This window comes from Populus trichocarpa, chromosome 11 (assembly GCF_000002775.5).
Source record: "Populus trichocarpa isolate Nisqually-1 chromosome 11, P.trichocarpa_v4.1, whole genome shotgun sequence".
NCBI lineage: Eukaryota > Viridiplantae > Streptophyta > Magnoliopsida > Malpighiales > Salicaceae > Populus > Populus trichocarpa.
Window position 1 is genome coordinate 268767 of NC_037295.2, and position 25516 is coordinate 294282.

At 36.2% G+C, this 25516-nt stretch overlaps 2 protein-coding genes, 1 long non-coding RNA gene and 1 pseudogene across 6 annotated transcripts; 3 read left to right on the forward strand and 1 right to left on the reverse strand.

The window, feature by feature from the left end:
- Positions 1 to 7095: 7095 nt before the first annotated feature.
- LOC18111248 (pentatricopeptide repeat-containing protein At1g11710, mitochondrial) lies at positions 7096 to 9910 on the forward strand. 2 transcript variants are annotated; one of them, XM_006389560.3, is made up of 2 exons: positions 7096 to 7237; positions 7710 to 9910. In XM_006389560.3, exon 2 carries the CDS (start codon positions 7749 to 7751, stop codon positions 9711 to 9713), a length of 1965 nt encoding a protein of 654 aa, XP_006389622.2. In that variant the 5' UTR covers positions 7096 to 7237; positions 7710 to 7748; the 3' UTR covers positions 9714 to 9910. The 2 variants fall into 2 exon arrangements, with proteins under 2 accessions (XP_006389622.2, XP_052301663.1); XM_052445703.1 differs by lacking the exon at positions 7096 to 7237 and having other exon boundaries at positions 7526 to 9910.
- A 602-nt stretch (positions 9911 to 10512) lies between these two features.
- LOC18111247 (ATP synthase gamma chain, chloroplastic-like) lies at positions 10513 to 11896 on the forward strand (annotated as a pseudogene).
- Positions 11897 to 13440: 1544 nt separating this feature from the next.
- On the reverse strand, positions 13441 to 16182 carry LOC18111245 (PR5-like receptor kinase). Of its 2 annotated transcripts, none has more exons than XM_006389557.3 (3): positions 15929 to 16182; positions 15157 to 15828; positions 13441 to 14949 (listed from the first exon to the last, which is right to left on the reverse strand). In XM_006389557.3, the coding sequence occupies exons 1-3, from the start codon at positions 15990 to 15992 to the stop codon at positions 13670 to 13672; spliced, it is 2016 nt and encodes a 671-aa protein (XP_006389619.2). In that variant the 5' UTR covers positions 15993 to 16182; the 3' UTR covers positions 13441 to 13669. The 2 variants fall into 2 exon arrangements, with proteins under 2 accessions (XP_006389619.2, XP_024467584.1); XM_024611816.2 differs by having other exon boundaries at positions 13441 to 14952.
- A 4776-nt stretch (positions 16183 to 20958) lies between these two features.
- Positions 20959 to 22882, forward strand: LOC127905917 (uncharacterized). 2 transcript variants are annotated; one of them, XR_008060473.1, is made up of 3 exons: positions 20959 to 21110; positions 22041 to 22120; positions 22713 to 22882. It is a non-coding gene; the product is annotated as an uncharacterized LOC127905917 (long non-coding RNA). The 2 variants fall into 2 exon arrangements; XR_008060472.1 differs by having other exon boundaries at positions 22041 to 22882.
- Positions 22883 to 25516: the final 2634 nt, after the last annotated feature.

A 25516-nucleotide genomic window follows, 5' to 3' on the forward strand; every position in this document is an offset into this window, starting at 1 on the left:
ACAAGGTTTTACTACAATGAAGGAGGAGGTACACACTCAACTCAACTCTCATTTCTCCCAGTCAGCTTGTCACTACAAGCTATTGCCCAAGACAACCCCTTCTGCTGCCAAAGCAGCTCTCTCTCCCTCTCCTTTTGTTCTACTTGGCTGTATCAACTTTTCTCTCAAACTCTGGATTTATAGATAAGATGAGAGCCTTACTTATGGCTCTTCTAGCAGCCAACTGCCATCATTTATGCTGCTGCCAACTACCACCAATATTAATGCTGCCATTTGTGTCACGGTCCAGCAGAAATTGTAAACAGAAATTAACGTAATGAGAGCTTTTGCACACATATTCTTCAGTGATTTAACTGGTATTTTTGGAACAATTTTTCACCTATAAACACATAATCAAATACTTCTCTAACCCAACTTCTATGCATCCTTTTGATAACCCGGCCCAAAATGCTTCTGTTCACCCCTGATCAATCTCATTTTCTTTCTCCTTCGGTTCTCAATTTTGCTTTTTCATATTTTAATCCTCATATTCATCCATATCTTTGAAAAGTTTTCTTGAGTCCATATGGGTGCTGCTCCATCATCTCCCTATATTTACGAGGTGCTCTTGAGTTTTAGTGGTGTAACATATTCCACAACGGGTTCGTTTCTTTGTTAGATATAATTGTTTTTAAGTAGTCTTTAAGTTAGAGAAGAAGTCCTAGTCTTTAGGAAGAGCTGGTCTTCAGGGAGAATAAAGTTTGTTTTTTATTTTCTATTCTAGTTGCCACGTTATAGGCTTGTAAAGCGTGGGTCTGTTATTTTCCTTTCATTTTGTAAAGGCTATAAAATAGCCCAATTTGCTGCAATCAAATAATATATTCTTCTCTGCAAATTCAAGAATTCTGAAACCAACAATTGGTATCAGAGCCCAACATTGTGTGTGCGAGTGAATCACAGAGAGTGCGTGTGTGAGTGATCTGTGTGAGTGATTGTGAGAGTGTGTGCGAGCAATTGTGAGAGATTTGAGTGAAACACATAGCGAACAAAATTGTGAGAAAATTGAGTGAGAGTGAAACACAGAGAGATCAAAATGACAACCCCAGACAAGTTTTTCCCTTTCTTCGATGGCCACTATGATTGGTGGTCAATGACGATGGAGAATTTTTTGAGAAGCAAAGAGCTGTGGAGTTTGGTGGAGGAAGGGATCCCCGCACCAGCAATAGGGACATCACCTGCAAGTGAAGCACAGAGAAAGACCGTGGAGGAGGCCAAGCTCAAAGATATGAAAGCCAAGAACTACCTGTTTCATGCAATTGGAAGAGAAATCCTGGAAACAATTCTTGACAAGGGGACGTCAAAGGCCATTTGGTGCTCCATGAAACAGAAATTTCAAGGGTCTACGAAGGTGAAAAGGGCACAACTTCAAGCTTTGAGAAGGGAGTTTGAGTTACTTGCCATGAAAGAAGGAGAAAAGGTAGACAGTTTCATGGGACGCACCTTAACTGTGGTGAACAAGATGAAGTCCAATGATGAGAAAATTGAGCAGAGCACAGTGGTCAGTAAGATACTTAGATCTTTGACCCCCAATTTCAATTATGTCATCTGTTCAATAGAGGAGTCAAATGACTTGAGTCATTTGAGCATTGATGAATTGCATGGGAGTCTGCTTGTCCATGAACAAAGAATGCAGGGACAACAAGAGGAGGAGCATGTTCTGAAAGTGGCTCAGGAAGATAGATATGGCAGAGGAAGAGGTCGAGGTGTGTTTAGAGGAGGACGTGGTAGAGGTAGAGGGAGACAACCTCTAAACAAAGCACTCATCGAATGTTTCAAATGCCATAAGTTGGGACACTTTCAAGATGAGTGTCCAAACTGGGAAAAGAAAGCATACTATGCTGAGCTGGAAGAAAAAGATGAGCTACTGTTGATGTCCTACACCGAGCTTCATCAAACAAAGAAAGAAGAGGTATGGTTTCTTGACTCGGGGTGCAGTAATCATATGACTGGAAACAAGAAATGGTTCTCAGATTTGGAAGAAGTTGTTAATCGGACAGTGAAACTTGGGAATGACATGAGAATGGCAGTGGTAGCAAAAGGAAGCATAAGGGTGAAATTGAATGGCATGACTCAGGTAATATCTGATGTTTATTACATTCCTGAACTTAAAAATAATTTATTAAGCATAGGACAACTTCAAGAGAAGGGGCTAGCCATTTTAATTAAGGATGGAACTTGTAAAGTATTTCATCCTAAGAGAGGACTGATTATGCAAACTGATATGAGCAGCAATAGAATGTTTTATCTGTCAGTTTCCATAATACCAGGAAACTCTCTATGCTTACAAGCTGAAGATGTATCAGAGAAAGAAGCTTATATGTGGCATTGTCGTTTTGGGCACTTGAATCACAAGGGACTGCAAACACTCTCTTTGAATAAAATGGTGATTGGCTTGCCCTCTTTGAAATCTTCACAGAAGATATGCACGGTATGCTTAACAGGCAAGCAACATAGAATGTCTGTACCGAAGAGGAGTTTGTGGAGGGCATCAAAGCAACTTCAGCTTGTGCATTCGGATTTATGTGGTCCTATTAAGCCAGCGTCAAATAATGGAAAAAGGTACATCTTAAGCTTTATCGATGATCTCACTCGTAAAGCCTGAGTTTATTTCTTACATGAAAAGTCTGAAACTTTTGCTATATTCAAAAGCTTTAAAGCCTGTGTTGAGAAAGAATTAGGTGCATACATAACTTGTTTAAGGACAGATAGAGGTGGTGAGTTCTGTTCAAAGGAGTTTAAAGAGTTTTGTGAATCACAAGGCATCAGAAGGCAGTTGACAGCAGCCTTTACTCCTCAGCAAAACGGAGTTGTCGAGAGAAAGAACAGGACGATTATGAATGCTGTTCGGTCCATGTTAATTGAGAAGAAAGTTCCTAAAGCTTTCTGGGCTGAGGCAGCAAGATGGTGTGTGCATATTCAAAATCGATGCCCAACAGCTGCAGTTCCAAACAAGACCCCAGAAGAAGCATGGAATGGTGAAAAACCAGTGGTGGATTATTTTCGGATTTTCGGATGCATAGCACACGTTCATGTACCAGATCAAATGAGGAGCAAGCTGGATGATAAGAGCAGAAAATGTGTCTTCCTAGGTGTTAGTGATGAGTCCAAGGCGTGGAGATTATATGATCCAGTCTCAAAGAAGATCCTCATCAGTAAAGATGTTGTGTTTGAAGAAGAAGAAGAATGGGATTGGGGCAGAACAGAGGAAGAGATCAAGCAAGACACATTAGAATGGGAAGATGAAGATGAAAGTGATGGAGAGGATGACCAGAATAATGAAGAAAATGGTGGAACTTCTTCAGACAACTCTGACAGCAACTTACATGATGGAATGTATGAAGACAATTCCGAGAGCAACACAAACAGCTTGGGTAGCAGTCTGACAGAATCACCTCCAAATGAGCCAAATCCTGATACACATGGAGAATTGACTGAAGGAAGGAGTGTACGAGGAAGAAGAGCACCAAGTTGGATGGCAGACTATGAAACAGGAGAGGGATTATTTGAAGATGACAACTTGAATGCAATGATGGTGACTGAAAATGATCCAGTTTTGTTTGAAGAGGCAGTTCGGAGCAAAAAATGGAGAGAAGCAATGTCAGCCGAAATTGAAGCCATAGAAAGGAACCAGACTTGGGAACTCACTGTGTTGCCTAAAGGAGTTAAACCTATTGGAGTTAAGTGGGTGTTCAAAACCAAGCTTAACAAAAATGGGGATGTGGAAAAATTTAAAGCAAGGCTGGTGGCAAAAGGCTATGCACAACGACATGGAGTAGATTACACTGAAGTTTTTGCTCCAGTGGCAAGATTTGATACCATCCGTATGATACTTGCAATGGCTGCTCAATCCAGCTGGGAAGTTTTTCAACTTGATGTGAAGAGTGCTTTTCTTCACGGGGAGCTTAAAGAGGAGGTGTTTGTACAACAACCTGAAGGATTCACAAAGAAAGGAGAGGAAGAGAAAGTCTACAGGCTGAGGAAAGCATTATATGGCCTTAAACAGGCACCTCGAGCTTGGTACAACAGAATTGAAGCGTATTTCACACGTGAAGTGTTTGAAAAGTGTCCTAGTGAGCACACATTGTTCACAAAGTCGAAAGAAGGTAAAATATTGCTAGTAAGTCTTTATGTTGACGATTTGATCTTTACTGGTAATGATAAGAGCATGTTTGATGAATTCAAAAAATCAATGATGCTAGAATTTGATATGTCTGACTTGGGGAAGATGAAACATTTTCTTGGAGTAGAAGTTAAACAATGTGCAGATGGCATTTTCATATGTCAGAAAAGATATGCTCGAGAAGTGTTAGCAAGGTTTGATATGGAGAGTGCTAATGCAGTGAAAAATCCCATAGTACCAGGTACAAGGTTATCCAAGAATGAGGGAGGAGTTCGGGTTGATGAAACTCTATTCAAGTAGGTGGTTGGAAGCCTCATGTATTTGACTGTAACTAGACCTGACTTGATGTACAGTGTTAGTTTAATAAGCAGGTTTATGTCCAGTCCCACTATGTCACATTGGCTTACGGCAAAAAGAATTTTGAGGTACTTAAAAGGTACAACTGATTTTGGAATTCTTTATAAAAAGGGAGAAAGCAGGTTGAGCCTCATGGCTTTTACAGATAGTGATTATGCCGACGATTTAGATGATCGGAGAAGTACATCAGGGTTTGTGTTTATGATGGGGTCAGGGGCTGTTTCTTGGTCCTCAAAGAAACAAACAGTAGTCGCTCTCTCTACCACGAAAGCAGAATATATAGCAGCAGCATTGTGTGCATGTCAGTGTGTTTGGCTCAGAAGGGTGACAGAAAAGCTTGGAATTGAAGAGAAATCAGGTACTGTGATTATGTGTGATAACAGCTCCACTATACATTTGTCTAAAAATCCAGTGTTTCATGGGAAAAGCAAGCATATTAATGTAAAATTCCATTTCTTAAGAGACCTGGTGAATGAAGGAATTGTTGAGCTAAGCTACTGCAACTCTCAAAATCAAATTGCAGACATTATGACAAAACCTATAAAGCTGGAGCAGTTTGAGAAGCTTCGTGGAATGCTTGGAGTAACTGAAGTAAGCTTAGTGCAGACGCATTAGCTTAAGGGAGGGAATGTTAGATATAATTGTTTTTAAGTAGTCTTTAAGTCAGAGAAGAAGTCATAGTCTTTAGGAAGAGCTGGTCTTCAGGGAGAATAAAGTTTGTTTTTTATTTTCTATTCTAGTTGCCACGTTATAGGCTTGTAAAGCGTGGGTCTGTTATTTTCCTTTCATTTTGTAAAGGCTATAAAATAGCCCAATTTGCTGCAATCAAATAATATATTCTTCTCAGCAAATTCAAGAATTCTGAAACCAACATTCTTACCTCCATAGTGAAATGACAATGTGAGCACTTTACATGTTCTTCAGATCAGATGAGAATAATATTCTAAGAGTAGAAGACATTGAAAGCATAGGGACAGGGACAACAATACAAATGTCGAAAATGTCAGTGATTGTGTTCTCAAATGACTTTGCTTCGTCGGAATGTTGCCTAGATGAATTAATTAGTTGTGTTGATCATGTAACGTAGGAGAGCTGCTGGACACATTGTTCTGCCTGTTCTATGATGTGGATCCAGATCATGTTGCACAACAAACAGGGAGTTATGCCACTGCTTTTGATGACCATGGAATTAACTTCAAGGATGATGTGGGTAAGGTGCAGAAATGGAGGGTAGCTCTAGCAGAAGTTGCAGGTCAGCGGGGAGGGACGGTTTTAAGAGACAGGTAATCCATGGTATAAGGTATTTTTATGCCAACTTATATCATATAAATTTTGATACTTATTCTATAGAAGATTTACTATTTTTTTTCTTCTATAAAATGGCGTATTTTAGTTTTAAAATTGTTATATTTTAACCCAAAATCAATAACTATTTTATAATTTTTATTATAAAACCTAGCTCAAGATTAGAGTTGTAGGTTATTCGTTTGGGTCTTAAAAGTTTTTTTATTTTAAAAAAAAAACACTTAAAACGACTTTGACTTAGGTTTCAAATTTTTTTAAAATATTTAAAGTGATGTTATTTTATGTTTTTATTAAAAAAAATATATCAAAACAATATTATTTTTAATAAATAAAAAAAATTAATATAAAACCTGACTTAAATTAAATTTTAAGTTGCAAAGTTAACTTACCAACCACAAAGTTTGATAACTATAAATGATTTTTATATCTCATCATGTTTTTTTGAACCCTTCCAACCTCAAATTTTTATATCTTCGCCTTGGATTGTATGCATGAAGATGAAGAATATTTATTTATTCAAATATTATTCAGAAGGTCGTTCGACCCATTGTAAAGAAAAAGAAGGAATCCACTCTTCAGTTTTATTATGTGCTAGGAATAGTTACTAGTGCATATATATATATATATATATATATATATGTCGAGGACAGGGATGGCCTTATTCATACTCTTTTCTCATAGAGAGATGACAATTTCACTCTATACCGATTCAAAGGGATCTCGAATGGGTAAAAACTTTTGGGTCGAGCTTGAATTCGAATTGAGTTCTGGTAAAACTTGAAGGCAAAAAAGAAAAAAAGAAAAAAAAGGGTTTAATTATATCATCATCTAATTAACTTTATGTTACGTCTCTTTCACTACATACAATAATACACACATACAAGTTGATTTGTGTTTGTTTTATAATTCTTTATGATGACATAAGAGTAGTGTATAGAAATTTAAATTTACAATATAGTTGCTTTAATTATGTTATCATATTATATATAGACACATACTCTTTTCATGAAACCAATAATCATCTTCTCTTGAAAATCAAACCATAAATTATAGTCAAAACAAAATGTTAATAAAACACTATCTAATTTTTTAAGATTTTTGGGTGTTTAATGACCTCTTATTAAACTTGGAGATATTATGTGAAAAACTATTTTGAGATAAATATAAAAAATAATTGGAAACACAATATTTATTGAAAAAGAGAGGTAAATGGCAAATATAAGTGTAAGGCCATGATAAGAGGCCCATGAATTAAGCAAGCAAACCATAATGGCAAATCTATTAGCCTAGACTTGATTTCACTTTCACCCCGAAGGCCCAAAGTCATAAACATTTTAGCTGCCTGAAAGACAGCAAGAAAACTAAACAGAGCAACTCCTCTGCTTCTTCCATTTTGCACGAAGGAAGCTTCAAAAGGTGTGATTTTCATCTCAACTCTCTTGCACTTCAAATGCTTTATTTTACTGTTGTTCTTGGTCTTTTTCTGTTGTCGTGCAAAACCCATGTTTCTTTTTTGCTTATAAAGCTTGTGGTTTTACTATTCAGGGCTCATCTTTTAAAATAGTAGAGAATTATAAGTTATAGTAGATAAAGGAGCAAACTTTATCGGAAAAAATGTATTTTTCCCCTCATAGAGAGAGAGAGAGAGAGAGAGAGAGAGAGAGAGAGAGAGAGAGAGAGAGAGAGAGAGAGAGAGAGTATATCTTGTTAATGTTGTGTTGTATTTAGATATTTGTTCATTTGGTGATATAAGTTGATATCATTTTAGTATGTTTTTGAGCTTCTGTTTATTAAAGTTTGTTAATAACAATGAATCTAAGTAGATAAAGACTGAGTCTTTTTATGATTAGCTGATATGGGTTTTCTATGTTTTGGTTTTGTGTTGCAGTTACTAGATTGTTTTGATGGATTGAGTGGCCTGCTTTCTATGTTATTAAGCTCTTTTTTAATTAAAAGAAAGTGTTTCTTGGAACGTAGTTTTCATTTGGGTAAGAGCATTTTGAACCCGATTTCTGATGATGTTGTTCTTAGAGCTATTTGTGTTAATCTCAAACAAAGGAGATGGAATTTCTTGGAGAAAAATTTGGCGAGTCTAACAAATGCATTAGTGAGTCGTGTTGTTTGTGAGTTTCGGAACACGCCTCAGTTAGTTTTGGAGTTTTACAATTGGGTTGGAGAGAAGAAGAGTGTTTTGCACTCTTTGGAGATTTCATGCAGTGTAATTCATGTTCTGGTTAATTCGAGGAGATATGACGATGCCTTGTCTCTTATGGGGAATTTAATGACTGTAAATGGCTTATCTCCTCTGGAAGTTCTAGAAGCATTGAATAATAGTTATGGAATCTGTGAATCAAATCATGCTGTTTTTGATGCATTGGTTCGTGCTTGTACTCAAATAGGGGCTACTGTGGGTGCTTGTGAAGTGATCAAGAAGTTGCAAATAGAGGGTTGCTGGGTTACAATTCATGCCTGGAATAACTTTTTGAGCCATCTCATTAAGGTGAATGAGATCCATAGGTTTTGGATCGTGTATAAGGAAATGGTTTCTTATGGGTATATGGAGAATGTAAATACTTTCAACGTGGTTGTGCATGCTCTTTGTAAGGATTGTAAATTACAAGAAGCACTGTCTGTGTTCTATCGAATTCTGAAGAGTGGTATTTGGCCTAATGTTGTTACTTTTAACATGATGGTTGATGGAGCTTGCAAGATGGGTGACATGGACCTTGCCTTGAAGCTTGTTAGGAAGATGGAAATAATGTCTGCAGGATCTATTAAGCCCAATTCTGTAACTTATAACAGTCTCATCGATGGGTTTTGCAAAATAGGGGGGATAACTGTGGCAGAAGAACTTAGGAATGAAATGATGAAAATAGATATTGAGCCTAATGTGAGGACCTATGCAACCATGATTGAAGGGTATTCACGAGCAGGGTGTTTGGAGGAGGCACTTAGGTTATGTGATGAAATGGTGGAAAGGGGATTGCTGCCGAATTCTGTGGTGTATAACTCAATTATGCATTGGCTTTACATGGAAGGAGACGTGGATGGAGCTTCTTTGGTATTCACTGACATGTCAGATAAGCAGATACCCCTTGATAAATTCACCTGTTCAATCCTCACAAGGGGTCTTTGCAGAAATGGCTATATAACCACAGCTCTTAAATTCCTTAACCAAGTTCTAGAAAATAACCTCATTGAAGATGCATTTTCACACAATATTCTTATCAATTTCTTATGCAAAAGCAACAACTTTGCTGCAGCCAGGCAACTGTTGGCCAGGATGTATGTACGTGGCTTGGTTCCTGATGTTGTTACATTTGGTACTTTGATCGATGGGCACTGCAAGGAAGGGAACATTGAAAGTGCAGTTCAGGTCTATGACAAAATGGTGAAGGGTGAAGAAAAACCCAACTTGTTAGTGTACAATTCTATTATAAATGGTTTATGTAAGGATGGATTGGTGGATGTTGCAAGATCTTTGGTAGATGTATTACAGAGGATGGGTTTAGTTGACACCATAACTTATAACACCCTGATAAATGGATATTTCAACTGTGGGAAGTTTGACAAGGCATTTAAGTTATCAACATTAATGCAAAATGCTGGAATTTTAGCAAGCAGTGCCACTTACAACACGGTGATCAAGTTTTTGTGTAAGTTTGGTTGTGTTCAAGAAGCAAAGGAACTGATGACGATGATGGTCCTATGGGGTGTGCTTCCCGATAATATAACATATAGAACTCTTGTTATCAACATCAACAAGAATTGCAGTGCTGAAGAGGTAATTGAATTGCATGACTACATGGTGCTTAAGGGAGTTGTTCCTGATAAACTAACATATGAAAACATTGTTAGTCCACTTCTTCAAGAAGAAAGTGCAACCAGCTGAGTTTTGGTGCGGCTGAGTGAGCATTCTGTGTAGAAAGAAGAAAACACAGGCCAAAATTCTGCTTCTTTAATTTCTGTTGTTCAAATCAAGAATTTGTTGAGCTTACAAAGAAATAGGGGATTGCAAATGTACTTTCATTCTTACTTCCAGTTAAACTGCAGTTTCCATATATAAGACACTGGATTCAGGTTTTTTCAGTTTTGTTCTCTTTACTTCATTGATACTGGTTTAAAGTAGTTCTGAATTAGTTCTTGATGCAAAACATGGGTACTAAGTTGTCCAATTAGCAGATTTTTGAAAATACTTGGGAATGCACTTTTTTTTTTATACAACTATTTCTTGCGTAATTTGCTGTATTGCATCAGAGGGTGGTTTGGTTCATGAGACATGCACATGTAGCATGTTGTGAAGGCTCCATTTTGGGTGATTAGCATGGTGGCTCATCTTAGAATTCAAAGACTTGGTAATTCGTTAAAGTTCATTTTTCTCTGTCTTTCTTTCAGAATGGTTGGATTTGGATAGATGGAGGGACAGTGTTCTAAAGGGCTAAACTACAGAACCAAGCCATAGGGGTGGATCCCATGGTTGGTTTGAGTTGATTTTCTTGCTTCAAGAGCATCCAAGTCGCGTAGCCCCTTGTACCTTTCAAAAATGGGTGGAATCAGTCTAGCGACTGCTGTCCACTGCCACCCAAGTCCTCAACTGAGATCATGCCACATTAGAATTTAGATTATTAGCCACTCAATTAATCACAAAAAATGAATTAAATACCAACAAAATCATTGTTAACCTTGTATTAGGCTCTCCTTGAAAAAATGAATTGAGATCATAAACAAAGTATGTCTATGTTAAATGATGTCTCAATCAATCTTCCAACGGTCAAAATCCTTATCTCCAAACCTCATCCACTCTCTTCCTTTCCCTCCACTGATTTCTCCTTCTCTTTTCCTCATTACCATAAACCTTAAACAAGAAAAGGAGACGCCAATCACACAAAAACAACATAGCCAAAAAACTCCTCTTTCCCTTGTCTTCTTCTCTTGTGGCTACCTAGCTAGAGCCTCAACAAATCCACCATGGCTTGCTCACATCTAACAATGTGGGTGTCCTCAAAAGCTTCACTTTCAGACACCGCTTCACTCTGTTTTCTCTCTTCTCTCAACCCTTTCCAGCTCCCAAGCTCGCCAGCTGCAAATAATCCTTCAAGACCCTCTTCTGCGACCCCAATTCACTGTGGTCTCTGGGAGCTTAGGAGTCGTATAGATTCAGTGAAAAACTCACAGAAGATCACTGAGGCTATGAAGCTTGTTGCTGCTGCTAAAGTGAGGAGCTGTTGTTAATGGGTGGCCTTTCTCTGAAACTCTTGTTGAAGTTCTTTATAACATCAATGAACAGCTTCAGACTGAAGATATTGATATACCTTTAACCAAAGTTAGGCCTGTTAAGAAAGTTGCTCTAGTTGTTGTTACTGGTGATAGAGGACTTTGTGGGGTTTTTAATAATTATATTCTCAAGAAAGCAGAAGCTAGAATTGAAGAATTGAAGAGTTTTGGAATTTAATATACTGTCATTAATGTTGGAAAGACGGGAAACATGTTTATTGAGGAACTGGTCTACCTACAGCTAAAGAAGCTCAAGCAATAGCAGATGATGTCTTTTCACTTTTTGTAAGTGACGATGTTGATAAAGTGGAGCTCTTGTACACAAAATTTGTGTGACTTGTTAAGTCTGATCCTGTTATCCACACCTTGCTTCCAATATCACCAAAGGCAGAGATTTGTGATGTGAATGGGGTGTGTGTTGATGCAGCCGAGGATGAGTTCTTCAGGTTGACAACAAAGGACGGGAAATTGACTGTAGAGAGAGGTGTTTCTAGGACTGAAACATCAGATTTCTCACCAATTTTACAGTTTGAGTAGGATCCAGTTCAGATTCTTGATGCCTTGTTGCCTATATATTTGAACAGCCGGATTTTGAAGGCATTGCAAGAATCACTAGCTAGTGAGCTTGCTGCTAGGATGATTGCCATGAGCAATGCAATTGATAATGCATCAGAATTGAAGAAGACCCTTTCCGTCATTTACAATAGGTAGCGTCAGGCCAAGATACAGGATAAATATTGGAGATTGTTGCTGGTGCCAATGCTTTAACTTAATGATGTTAGCCCCCCCCCCCCCCCCCCCCCCCCCACCATAGTTCTTCTTTGTAGGTTAGATTCAAGGATGATTGCTTATTCATTCAAACATACGCCTGTTTTTAGTACAGTTATGAGATAAGATACATTTTTTCTCCCTTTGTAACTCTCAAACCGCATAAAAAAAATTCTGTGCACAATGAGAAATGCAATGCATTTTGCAACAGGAGCATTCTGCTTATTGATCTTCGTACCTCTGCTTCTTTTTCCCTGATATCTATGCTACTTGTATTGCTCAGAGGCTTCAATGCAGGAATGTTCTGTCAGCCTATGTGTGTTCCACTACATGTATAGATTGTTCCGGCAATTCCTTGTCTCGTTTATAATTTGATTTAATCACAAGATGTTCTTGCTTATTTCATTCCATTTTTCCCATCAGGCTTCATAACTCTGAATGACTCCAAGACTAATTGAGCTCAAACTGTAATTCCAAAAAGCTGATTTTGCTCATCTGTTCTTGGGTGCATCTTAGACTGCCAATGAATTATTGAGAGCAGTGTGATGATTTATTGGAAGAGTAAGTTGTGCAGATCATTTTAGTTTCCAAATGCCTTCAGAAGGTTATTACTCAGAATGCATTTGCATTGGCAACGACGAGTCCTCATCATTAAACCTGTCAGACTAAAGAACAAATAATTTCCAGCTCTTATGATACCCTCAGGCTATCCATAACTTTTTTGCATTTGACAATTTAAAAAAGCTACACAGACCTTTTTCAATGAAATTATTTCGCATCCAAAACCTTCTTTCACAGCAGTTTTCATGACCAATCATCTTGTCCTGCGACGTCCTTTATATTGAAATTCTTGTCGGCCAATCGCAAAGTGATACAAATTTAACAGGTCTGAGATTCAGCCTCTATAGAACTGGTTCAAGACTGAGACAGCCAAGTGACATGCAGAAACTCTTTTCAACCAATGTTGCTATAGTCTTATATCCATCTGATTTTCTAGACAGTGAACCTACAATAAGGCTGTTGCAAGTTTTTCTTTTTTCTGATTTGACCTCTTTAGCTACATTAAACCTCGTATCATTTTTTATCATATAGTTGAGTAGGATTCAACAGGTGGTGATTAGCCAATGAGTCTATTCTGTCAAATATAGTTGTAAGGTTTTCTCTGAACTCCTGATCATTTGTGGTAATCCAACTTTCGCCTTAGCCTTCCATGTGTTTACAGTATACTGAAGTCGCGTGGTTGCAATTAAGTATGATTGTCCTGTTAATATATTTGTCCCGAAAATGATGTTTCTGTAATTCAATTCAAAGTATTAAGTCATCTGCTTTCTGGTGACACACATTCTGCCTAAAAAGGAGTTTAGCCCTCAAGAATCCTCTTGAAAGTAAAATCAAAGTGCAATGATCAGAACAGTTATTGCAGAGAATACATTTTTCGGATAGATAAATTCCATAATTTGTTGAAATTGAAAAGCCTTTCAAATAGAGGCAAGACATGTTGGGGTCCTTATCGAAGATTAACCTGTTATGTTGCCTGTTTGCATCATTGGATCTTGCAGCTCGAAGGACAACTCTAATTCTGGCAGTACAAAGAATAACTGCAATATCACCTCAGCTTGTCGATAGTTGGTTTACAACTTCAAAAAGTTCCTTAAGTCTTAATTTATCAATGCTACTTAAAAAATTACACACTAACAAGAACAAATATGATTTGCTTAAAATCACGTTGAAGAGACTAAAGCAGTTTAAGTGATGACAAGCTTGCTCCATTTTTTCTCTTAGCAAAAAAGAAGGAACTTTACAACATCATCTAGGATTAGAAAGAACAGAAGCTGGGGGCGGTGCTGAAGAAATATGGGCGCCATCAGCAGGAGGTGGTGCCAGTGCATGTGAAAACTTATACACCAGGTTTGAACCTACCTCCATTACACCCTCCAACACCTTTACAACTGTTGACATGAGAGGCCTTCTTTCTGGGTCATCTTGCAAACACCAAGCAGCAACTTTTAGCATCCTGATTATTTCCTCTTTATCACTCTGCATATATTCATCTAAATATCCCAAAATGTTTTCAGCTTTATTCTGCAACATTCTAAGCAAATGGAAGGCAGATTCTGGTTGCGAGTGATCAATGTTTCTGCGTGCACAAACTACTTCCAGTAGAACAATTCCGAAGCTGTACACGTCAACTTTTATTGTAACGTGACCTAATGCTTTGTGCCATTCTGGAGCAAGATATCCAGGGGTTCCTCTCATTGAAAGTTGGACTTTGCTCATCTCCCTATCAATCAGCTTAGATAATCCGAAGTCAGAAATTTTGGCGTTGAACTTTGGATCTAAGAGTATGTTCTGCGGTTTTATATCAAGGTGGATTATGGTCTGTCGGCATTCTTCATGAAGATAAGCCAGCCCTTTTGCAATGTCAAGTATAATCTTCTTTCGTGTCTTCCAATCAAGGGAAGATCTTTGGCTTTTCTTAAAAATCCAACTATCCAATGATCCATTACTCATATACTCGTATACTAGAAGCCTGTATGATTTCTCTGCACAAAATCCTATCAACCTCACCAAGTTAAAATGGTGCACGCTTCCAATTGTCTCAACTTCCGCTAAAAACTCCCTCTTTCCTTGGCCTAAATTATCCAGACGCTTCACCGCAATTCCTGTTCCATCTGCGAGTACTCCTTTGAACACAGAACCAAAGCCTCCTCTTCCAAGTGTTTCCTTGAAATCATCGGTCGCATCACAAAGATCTTTATACGAAAACCTCACAGGCATTCCTGGAACTTGCTGTATATGATCATCTTCTACATCCTCCTCAGTATTTTCGGACTTGCTCCACCTGACCCTCAAAACAATAATAACTACAAAAGAAATGATAGCAAGAACGCCACCTACAACTCCTGCTATAATTGGCTTCCATTGTCTTCTTGAAGTAGCATTTGACCTTATTTCAGGCATTGGTTTTATCTCCCCTGATGATGGCCGATAGTTGTTTGCTGTAGCTGTTGTGTTTCTTGAATTGGGCCTATATGAAGTAGTATTTATTGAACTGGATCTATATGAAGTGGTATTTATTGACTTCCCTGCTAAACAAAATGATTTAAGAAGTATATTCATTATGGAAACCAAGAAGATGATGGATTATATATGCACTGCGGTGGATGAATTTATAAGAATGGACAGTAATAGAATGAAAATATGCCGACTTTCCCTGACTTTCAGATGAACAAAACTACCCTTAAACATTAAAATGTTCATAAATATACAAAACTGAAAAAAGGCAGATTTACCTGGGCAGAATGTAATTTGGTAATCGGTGGATGGACAGGTGTAGGTAGTGTTAGTATTATCATCATAAATATAGCTGTAACCCTGTGGACATGAATTCTTGAAAAATCGAGAATACAATGAAGGCTTGCATTTAACACTTGACATGCTTCCGCCATCACAACAATATATGGGCAACTTAAGAGCATCGCAAGCGCTCCTGCATCCCACACTCTTCTCTTCTGTACCATTGGTAACCTCAAGCTCTGTAGGACATGATTCGTTCAAATCGCCAATGCATCCTGTGCTTGAACAGTTCTGACCAGAAGGCACAACAAGCAAAGGCAGGTTGAAGCCATCAACAAGACTAACATCAAAAAAGTCAAGGCCATTGAAATTGCCCAGCGCAAACTCTGCCAACGTTACAGGAGAAGCACCACCGTTGCCTGAACATTCTAGTTTTCCGGAGCCACAGTCGCCAGTAATGCAGGAGAAATTTCCTGAGTAGTCTTCGGTGCAATACGTGCGGCCCCAGAACCGACCATTCCAAGAAGCTGGTGCTTTTATGATCTTTGACTCATTCTTTTCAAGGGAAAAACCAGTTGTGGGGAAAGTACCACTACTTGAGGAGGAAACTCCTGGCCAAACTGTGTGGTTACAACTGTTCGTTATTGTAAATGTTGTTGAAATAACTCCTGCTTAGCAAGAACATAACATAGCAAGTTAACAACAACTTGATTATTTAATTTGAGATAAAAAAAAAAAAGAACGACTGTCACAGAATCTTGACCATACCTGATATGAACAAATGAGCAACCAAGAAAGAAGATAAATGCATAAATAATATTATCCGAGACATTGAAGCAGAATAATTTTAGTTGAGAGGAGGAGGAAGTAGTTCGGATTCCAATTAGGAAAGTTTCTTTCTCTTTCATTCATTTGTCTAGAGGCCTGATTGAAGGTCAATTATGAAGAAAAGCGAAAGTCTATTTCGTTTAGGGAACCGACTTTGTGATTCGACATTTTGAGGTGAAAGATAAAACATGGCATCCAACTAATTTCCTCCACACTTTCGTGGAAGTAAGGCATATGTTACCCCACATCTTTGACAGGATATACTACATCCACAAAAGTACGAAGGGCGAGAATGGACCACCAAAACCAAGCTATTAAACCTGATCTTCCATGGTATATCAACTCAGAAAATTCATGATTTGAAGTTTGATCCTGATCGGTTTTCATCTTAACCAGTTTTAATATTGATTCAAACAATTTTAGACGACCTAAAAGGTTAATTCGTGTCCTAGTTAACTGATCAAATATGATCACTAGAATTAATATAACCCTTTACCGTTCAAGAACTCTTCATTAATGTTAATTAATATTTTTTTTACATGGAAAAAAAAGAAATGCTCTCAGAATTAATTATCTTTAACTGCTAAATATAGTAGGATAACATGGAGTGATCTTCTCTCTAATTGAGACAAAACCTTTCCATAATATTTGTCAGCTCTTACGCAATATTCTTCCGAAATATTCTGATAGACTATTTCCATTATTTCCATATTATAATACAATTGGGCTGATTCAAATCATGGGGCTCAAATTTCTTGTTCACAACCAAAGAGTCCAGCAAATATATAGTTGAATTAGTGATAACTCAATACCTTATCAATGGACGTGTAGAGAAGAAACTAAATTATAAAAAGAAATAAAAACTTAAGCATGCATGCGGTATTAAACTTCTAAACAAAGAGGGACTACCTAAATATTTTTCTAAGCACATAAGTAATGAATAACAATTTCCTATATTGATATCATCAATGAAAGAAAATTAAGCAGAAGCCGGTCCTGTGAAGATTTGGTGCTTAATACTACTGCCTTCATTCTATGTTTTCGTTTTGGATCTCAATTTTCCATGTCTACTTGGGTTTATTGTGTTGTAACCCATTTTTGGATTCCCGTAAAAAAAAAATACTAAAAAAATCAAGAAAATATTATCAAAAAATAATAACAGTAAAAAAAGATGTCAGAACGCTTAGAAAATGGTCACAAAATGGTTGAGGAGGTTTAAAAATACAAAAATTAAAATTTGATAATATTTTGTTGACTGATGATAACCCTGTTGACAAAGAAAATTCAATTTGACGAAGAAAAGTCCAAAATCAGATGTTTATGGACTCAATTAAATTTTTTTGAAGGTTTAATTGAATTTATGGAGAGTTTGATTGCAAGAAAAATTGATTTTGGAGTTAATTTGGGCTTTAATTGGAAGAAATTAAAGTTCTGGAGTCAAATTATAATTTTTGAGAGTTAATTTGGTCAAATCAGACGTTTAATTGCATAAATGTTGAAGTTTGATGGCCAATTAGGGACTTAATTGAAGAAATCTGAGACCAAGGACCAAAATGCAAAACGCACGCAAATTGAAGGCTTGATTTTGAATCTGACGCGTTTTGGCTCCAAAATCCATTTAAATGAAACGGCGCGTTTTGGAAAAAACGACGTCGTTTCATGCACTGTTACAAAAAAAAAAGAAGCTTGAAACAGTGCCGTTTTGAACGGCACCCATGTCTTCTTCTTCCCCTGGACGCGCGACGCAGGGGAAGAAGAAGAAGATTTTTTCCTCTGTTCCACCGCCAGCTCTCTCTCAAAAAGACGCTGACAACCCACTTGCTTGCCATGTGGTGGAAGAATGGAGGGGACGTACCCCTTGGGCGGCAGCACAGTGGCCGCCCCCAGCCACGTCCCCTCCCCTGTTTTTTCCTATAAAAACAGGGGAGGCAACCAAAAAAGAAAAGGAGGGACGGAGAGGAAAAAGAGAAGGGAGAGACCGAAAGACCGAGAGAGAGAGAGAATAGAGGAGAGGGAAGAGAGAAGAGAAGAGAAAAGACGAGAGGAAAAGGAAAGAAAAAGAAAGAAAAACAGACAACAAAGGAAGAAGAAAACACAGAGGAAGAAGGAGGAGAAATTGCCGGCCACCGTGCCTCCGCCGCCAGCGTCGCCGCCACTCCAGGTAAGCCCTCCGCCCTTTTTATTTTGCCTTCACTTCTTCCCTCGCCATGCAAGACGTGCACAATGCACGTCTGCAGGCGGGGAGAAGCTGGTTACTGTGCTCATGCACAGTAACCAGCTAATGTGGGCTGGGTCGAGCCCAGCCCATGTAGTTGGTCTGTTTGGCCCAGCCCATGTATTTGGTCTTCATCCAGCCCATTTCAAGTGAAAAAATTAAAAATATTTGTTTCAACATTTTATATTGTCTTTTTCCGTGTAGTTTTTATGTTATTTTGATTAATATCGGGCAGTATTTTACATGGTAAAAATACAAATCCGGTATTAAAATACCCGGTTGTCGTCAAAACTTCCAAAAATACAAAAAATTTTGAAAAAAAAAAATGTTTTTGTGCATACGGCCAAGTGTCTCAAAGCAAAAAATAATAATCATATTGTGTTTTTAATACACCAAAAAACAATGTTTTAGCATGCATTTTGGCTTTAATAACCAGTTTATTAAAGTCAAGAGAACATTGACCAAAATTGCAAAAACAACAAAAATTTTATTTTGTTTATCTATTAGTATCTGGGGTACGACATTACATGTAATGCGTATTCTGGATATTTAATTATTTTTCCGGACAATAGAACAGTTAGATTTTATCGCATTAAGATAAGAATCTTCTTATTAAGGAGGGCTTGTCTTGAACTTTAGACAGACCAACAATTAGAAACCACAACACGACTTGAGATTTTATCAGACAAAACAATGCAGCTTACCTTAGGTAAGACGTATTTGGGGTGCTAATACCTTCCCTTTACGCAACCAGTCTCCGTACCTGATCTCTAAGACCAGTTAGGGTTCCTAGTAACCAGAATACTAGGTGGCGACTCCCATTCAAAATTTCCACTGATAAGAGACAAGAATTCCTTGTCTCTCCACATTTGCTAGAGATAGACCATTTTCATTTTTCCTTGAGAGTGGGTGGACGATCGCCGCGACGCCGCACACGTGCGACATATTGTATCATAATTCTGGTGATTTTTGATATCTACTGCCATTGTATTCTATAGATTAATGTTTCGTTTTATTTCACCTTTAATAGGTGTTGCTATGCTCGTGCTTATAAAAAAAAAAAGAGCAAAAGCTGGCTCTTCTACAGAACCAGTTCAAGCCTAGAATCCTGATAATCTGTATAGAAACCACAACTATAACTATTTCTTGCAGAATTGAATCATCTGCATTTGTAACTACATCTGTAACTACAAATTCATCCATAACTAGAATTGTAATTGAAGATACCATTAATGTAACTGAAGATTTTGGGCATACTTAAAAGCTACTATCACTGATCATGCAAAAGGAAAGAAGATTAAAAACAATCTTTATTCTATCTTTATATTTGTTTCTATATGGTATCTGAGCCATAAACCAATGCCAAAGATTTTTTTTCTCTTTTCTTCATCATGTCAATCCCAACATTATTTGATGCCCAAACAAACCGACTCTCTATTTTCAACTCCCACCTCATCCCTCAAAATCACTAAACATAACTATCTGAACTATCCTATTTAAAAAGCTATCATGGTTTCATATATGAAAGGAAAAAAATTTTTTAGCTATGTAGATGGTATTCTCAAACAACCTTTAAAAGAAATGACTTCTAATAATGGAACAATCTACTAATCCATTATTTGACATTTGAAAAACTGAGGACAATTTAATTCTTAGTTATCTCATTTCCTTTCTTATTGTTGAAGTTCTTACACAGGTTGCTAACTACTCCACTTCTCATAAGGTATGACAGGCTCTTACTACAACTTTTGCATCTTAATCTAGAGCTTAAGCAATTCAGATATGGTCTCAACTCTTTGCAGCCTGCAAAACTAATAAGATAGCAAATGAATATTTCATAAATATCAAATGACTTGTAGATAATCTAGCCATTGTTGGAGAACTCTAAAATTTGATGATGTTATCTTATAAATTCTTACTGGTTACCCGAATATAACTCTCTTGTAACTAAAATCTATGTTCGTGATGATTAACTTGCATAAGAATATGTTTACTCTATGTCACTTACTTGTGAGGCATGTATTCAGCACCACTCATAGTCTGCTCCTATCTCTCTTGCTTTAGTTCATGTTGCTTCACGACAACCACTTGTCTATGTAAATCATAGTTGTGAAAATTTATTTCAAACAAATGGCAAAGAGTGTCATTTTGGTAGTCAATCTCATAGTCTTGGTAAAGGTATTGCTTCACCATGTAATTTTGAAACATGGTATCAATTTTAAGACAAGTATGGACATACTACATCTAGATGCTATAAACGTTATGACCCTACCTTCTTGCCACCACCTCCTCACCAAAATACACAAGCTCATCTTTCCATTCATCATCAATTATAGACATTTGCCTAAGAATGGCATCTTGATTCAGGAGCAATGCACCTAACAAACAATATCAACAATCTTAATATCCATGATGAAAAGTATATTGGTATTAATCAAATTCAAGTTGGTGATGGTTCAGGTTTGTATATCACTCATATTGATACTACTTTTTTTTCATCAACATCTTTAAAATCCTTTGTCCTTGAAATTTTTTTTGTAGTGCCTCAAGTACAAATAGTCTTATCTTAGTTCAAAGTTTTGCTTAGGATAATCATGTTTACTTTGAGTTCGACACATTATTTTTTTTTATTAAGGATTTGTAATGTTTTGTATTAAAAGATAGGAAATGGCAACAAGGCCCTTGAATGCTTAGATGTAGGAATAAATTAAAAGAGGGGTATAATAGTAATTGTATAAAGAGATTATATATATAAATAGGAAGAAAAAAAAAAAACAAAAGAAGAGATCTGAATATTTTGAGTGAAAAACCGTGAGAGAGAAGGGAGAAGGGAGAAAGAAGAAGAAGAAGAGAAAAGAGGGAAATTAGAAAGGAAATAGAAATGAGTTGGAGGAAATAAGTAAAAAGGTAAGATTTAGGTTGTTAAATGTATAAATTTGTATTATTGAGCTTTTAATTTTGGTTTTGATAAATGTTAGGGTTATGAAATTTGTGTTTTGAGTTTGATTTATGAGTTAATTTGGATGTTGTAGGGTTAATTGTTGTGGGTATTTGATTATTTGGTTGATTTTGAGAGATTGAATTGAAAGATGATGATTTTGAGTTATGATTTTGTTTGAATGGTGAATTTGTGTTAGAAATAAGGAAAGAACAGTGGGTTTTCTGTTGGAATTCTGGGTTGGAGGTTGAAGATGACAAAATTTTGGTTTGGTCCCTCAATTTTGGAAAATTACAGTTTAGTCCCCAAACTTTGGAAAATTTGCAGATTGGTCCCTGGAGCATATTCCGAGATTCTGAACAGAATAACATATGAATTATGGACAGAATTACTGTATAGATAAGAGAATTTAACACTTTCAATTTGGTCCTCCAATTTGACAAAATTACAATTTGACCCTAAAAATTTGGTAAAATTACAGAATGGTCCTTGGAGTATAATGAGATGATCTGGACAGAAATGAGGACTAATTATGGTCAGAATTTCAGTATATTCATGGATTTATGATAAATTTCAGTTTGGTCCTCCAATTAGACAAAAATTACAATTTGGCCCTAAAAATAGGATAAATTACAGATTAGTCCCTAGCTGTAATATTAGCTTTTGCAGATTGGTTTGATGAATAATTAAGGGTTATTTAGTGAATTATTATCAATTTTATTAGTTGTTTTTATTATGGATTAGATTTCGGGAAAACCGTTAAATGTTGGGTTTTTAGGAAAGATAACTAGTTAGTTCAAAAATATTTAGGGTTATGGAATACACCCTTAGATAAGTGTATTAAATAGGTTATATATATTCTTTTGAGTCATTCTTAAATATGTCTCCTTTATATTTAGATAATCCTGATATTCTACCGGCGGGACGTCAGTAGGATTTCCTTTGATATCAGCTTTGAGTTTTGTTGCTTTTGAGTCAGGTGAGTGGATAATTTTCCATATGCATAAGAAATATTATAAATATTTGATTTGTTAATATGAATTGGATCATGCTTCTTGATAATATATATGTTGATTATTATCCTTGTTTTGATAAAGCATGATCAATTGTTGAATCTGAATTCTTGATATGAACCAGTATATATTTTGAATTGAATTCTGAATTGATAGCTCCTCATTTGATTGATGTCATGAGTTGAGCCTTGAGATATGAATATGTCTGTTTGATTATGATTATGAACCTATGGTATGTCAGTCAGAATACTCATGCTAACAGGGTAGTGTTAGTCTTTGTGCACATCGTATCTGAACCCTAGTTGGTCGGGGGAGTCACCAACCTGTGTGGACTGATCATCCCACAGTACGGAGCCTCATGCTCATTGCATTTTGATTTTCTGACGAGCTTTACCATATGATATTCTTGTTATGGCCTATTTGAGAAACCTTTCTATAAGAACCTAGAGCCATACTTGTATATATATTTCTCATTGCTGTATTACCTCGTGTGTGTATATTGAACGTTATCTACTCACTGAGTTGTTGAACTCACCCTCTCATTATTATTCTTTTCAGGCTTATAGCTTGATAGCAGGTCATTTTGTTGGACATTCAGAACCTGCTCTTTTGGTTGTACTGTGTACCTTTCTTTTATGTCTAGTTAGTGCTCCAAAACTCTGAACTTATATAAAGTCTTGTATTAAGACAATTCAATTATATTATGAAATTTATTTTGTTATTATGCTGCGTTGAACTCTGATTGAGTTAGGATAAGTTTGTGTGTAAGTTTGGGTTCGCATAGGTATGGAACCTTGGAGGGGAACCTTACCTATGTGCCGGTCATGGATCCGGGGATCGGGTCGTGACAGGATTACTCAAGGAACATCATATATAAAGGTCACACTAAAGATAAGATGTATTGCTTTTCATAGCCTCTTTATCAACTTACTTATTTTGTATTTGTTGGTGTTCATATTTTATTTTCTGATTAGCGTCAAAGATTAAGATACTATTTTTTTTCCTGTATTGTTAACGAAGTATTGAACTCAAATAAAATTCATGTTGCATTCAATAAAATGCATTCTATTTGCCCATATTGTGAGATGGCCAAAACCCACAATTTGCCCTTTGAAAAATCTATTCATCATGTTACCAAACCTTTATAAATATTTTCTGATTATGTGTTCTTTAGATGATTACACCAAATTTATTTGACCTTTTCCACTCAAACAAAATCTTGAAGTTGAAAATATTTTTCTTTAATTTTAGAAGTATGTTGAAAGACATTTTGATACCAAAATTAAAGTAGTTCAAACTAACCTGAATAATGAATTTTTCCATTTAAATAATTACTTCAAATCATGTGGAATTGATCATCATATTGCATGCCTTGTACTCATTAATAAATGAATTCTGCTAAAATATGTCATCGTCAAAATGTTGAAATGGGTTTTGCTCAATTAGCTAACTCAAATCTTCCAAAATGGTATTGGGAAAATGCATTTCAAACAGCAACATATATCAAAAATCAATTACCTATAAAAGTTTTAAAGAATCAATCATCTTTTGAAAAGCCTATAAAAAACAAAATTATAATTTCATACGTGTTTTTGGTTGTGCTTGTTGTCTTAATCTATGACAATACAATTATTATAAGATTGTTTTTTCGCTTAAAAACTTGCATTGTTTTTTCGCTTAAAAACTTGCATTGTTTTTTCGCTTAAAAACTGCATCTTTGTTGATTATAGTCTCTAACATTAGGGTTATAAATGTCTTAACATGTTTACAAGAAAAATCTATGTTTCTAGACATGTAGTTTTTGATGAATCATTTTTTTTTCATATATATAATCTAACTCGTACTATTATCCTATCTATTAAGACACATTTTCTCTCCTATTATCTATAAATCCTCTATGCACACATACTTTAATGTTTTTACAAGTATTGAACTCTCTCAACCTAGAGTACCACCAACTATATTTGATCAGTTGTAAAATAACTTAGCCATGGTTCATCACCTTATAGATGTTATCAATACTATAGAGATTCATGCACTTTCGAACTTACCTTTTGTTACTGACCCATATAGTTTTACTTCAAGTAACACAACAACTTCTACTTCACACAGAGTAACCATAAGGTTATAGACCATCAATCTAAAACTAAAAACATCTTATGCTGGATATATCAAGTACCCTCTTCCTCATGTACTTATTGTTAAAGCAACTTTCATTTTCTATAAGCCCACATGTTATACAAAAGCTTTAAAATAGCCTTATTAGCATGAGGTGATGGCTAATGAGTTCAATGTTCTCATTCAAAATGGCACTTGGGACATGGTTCCACCATAACAATATCACGATTTTATTGGCAACGGGTGAGTCTTTCGGGTTAAAAGAAGAGCCAATAAAAGCATTGAATGTTTCAAGACACGTCTTATTGCAAAAAGCTTTCATCAATAAGAAGGTGTTAATTATATAAACACATTTAGTCTAGTAGTTAAACCAAACATAATTTGGTTGGTTATCTCTAATCAATTACAATTGCATCAGCCAGATATTCATAATGCCTTTCTTTAAGAAGATGTCTATATGCAACAACCATAAGGGTTCATTCACTCTAATTATCCACATCATGTTGTAAATTAAAAAGAAGTCTCTATGGCCTTTAGCAAGCCCCAAGGGCTTGGTTTTCAAGATTTACATATTAGCTCATTCACATAGATTTTTATAGGCTATAAAAAAGATGCCTCTCTATACAATCTATATTAAGATAAAATTCACATTATCGTTCTCATTTATGTTGATGATATTATTATCACTGGCTGTAATATAAAACCAATTGATCAGTTGATCTACCAATTCTCATTTGTCTTTATAGTATAGGATTTAGGGCTTCTATCCTTCTTTCTTAGTGCTGAAACTTTACATCACGATCCTGACATCTTTCTCACCTAAATAAAGCATGTTGCAAACCTACTAATAAAGGTAAACATGAATAAAACAAAACCTTATGCAACACCGATGCCTACCACCAGTCACTTATCCAAATTTAAAAGATCTAAATTCAGTGATTCTTAATTCTACAAAAGCACTGTGAAAGAGTTCTTCAATATCTCAAACACATAATTTCATTTGGTCTACAATTCACTCCACAAACCAATAAATCCCTTCAAGGATTTAGTGATGCATACTAGAAAGGTGATAGTGACAACCAAAGACGTGTTGATGTGTATTGTATTTGTAGACATAATTTTAAGCACTTGAAATTAAACAAGCACACGTGTAGAAATGTTCGATTTTTTTTAAAATATATGACTGAGTATAATTTTTATTTAAAATATTCATACAAAAAAATAAACAATCCTCTTATTCATCC

Coding starts and splice junctions, on each gene's coding strand:
- LOC18111248 (XM_052445703.1), top strand. CDS start 7,677: ATGGGTTTTCTATGTTTTGGTTTTGTGTTGCAGTTACTAGATTGTTTT.
- LOC18111245 (XM_024611816.2), bottom strand. CDS start 15,992: ATGTCTCGGATAATATTATTTATGCATTTATCTTCTTTCTTGGTTGCT. Junction 15,829..15,928: donor TGCTCATTTGTTCATATCAG/GTATGGTCAAGA, acceptor CTTGCTAAGCAG/GAGTTATTTCAACAACATTT. Junction 14,953..15,156: donor CCAAATTACATTCTGCCCAG/GTAAATCTGCCT, acceptor CATTTTGTTTAG/CAGGGAAGTCAATAAATACC.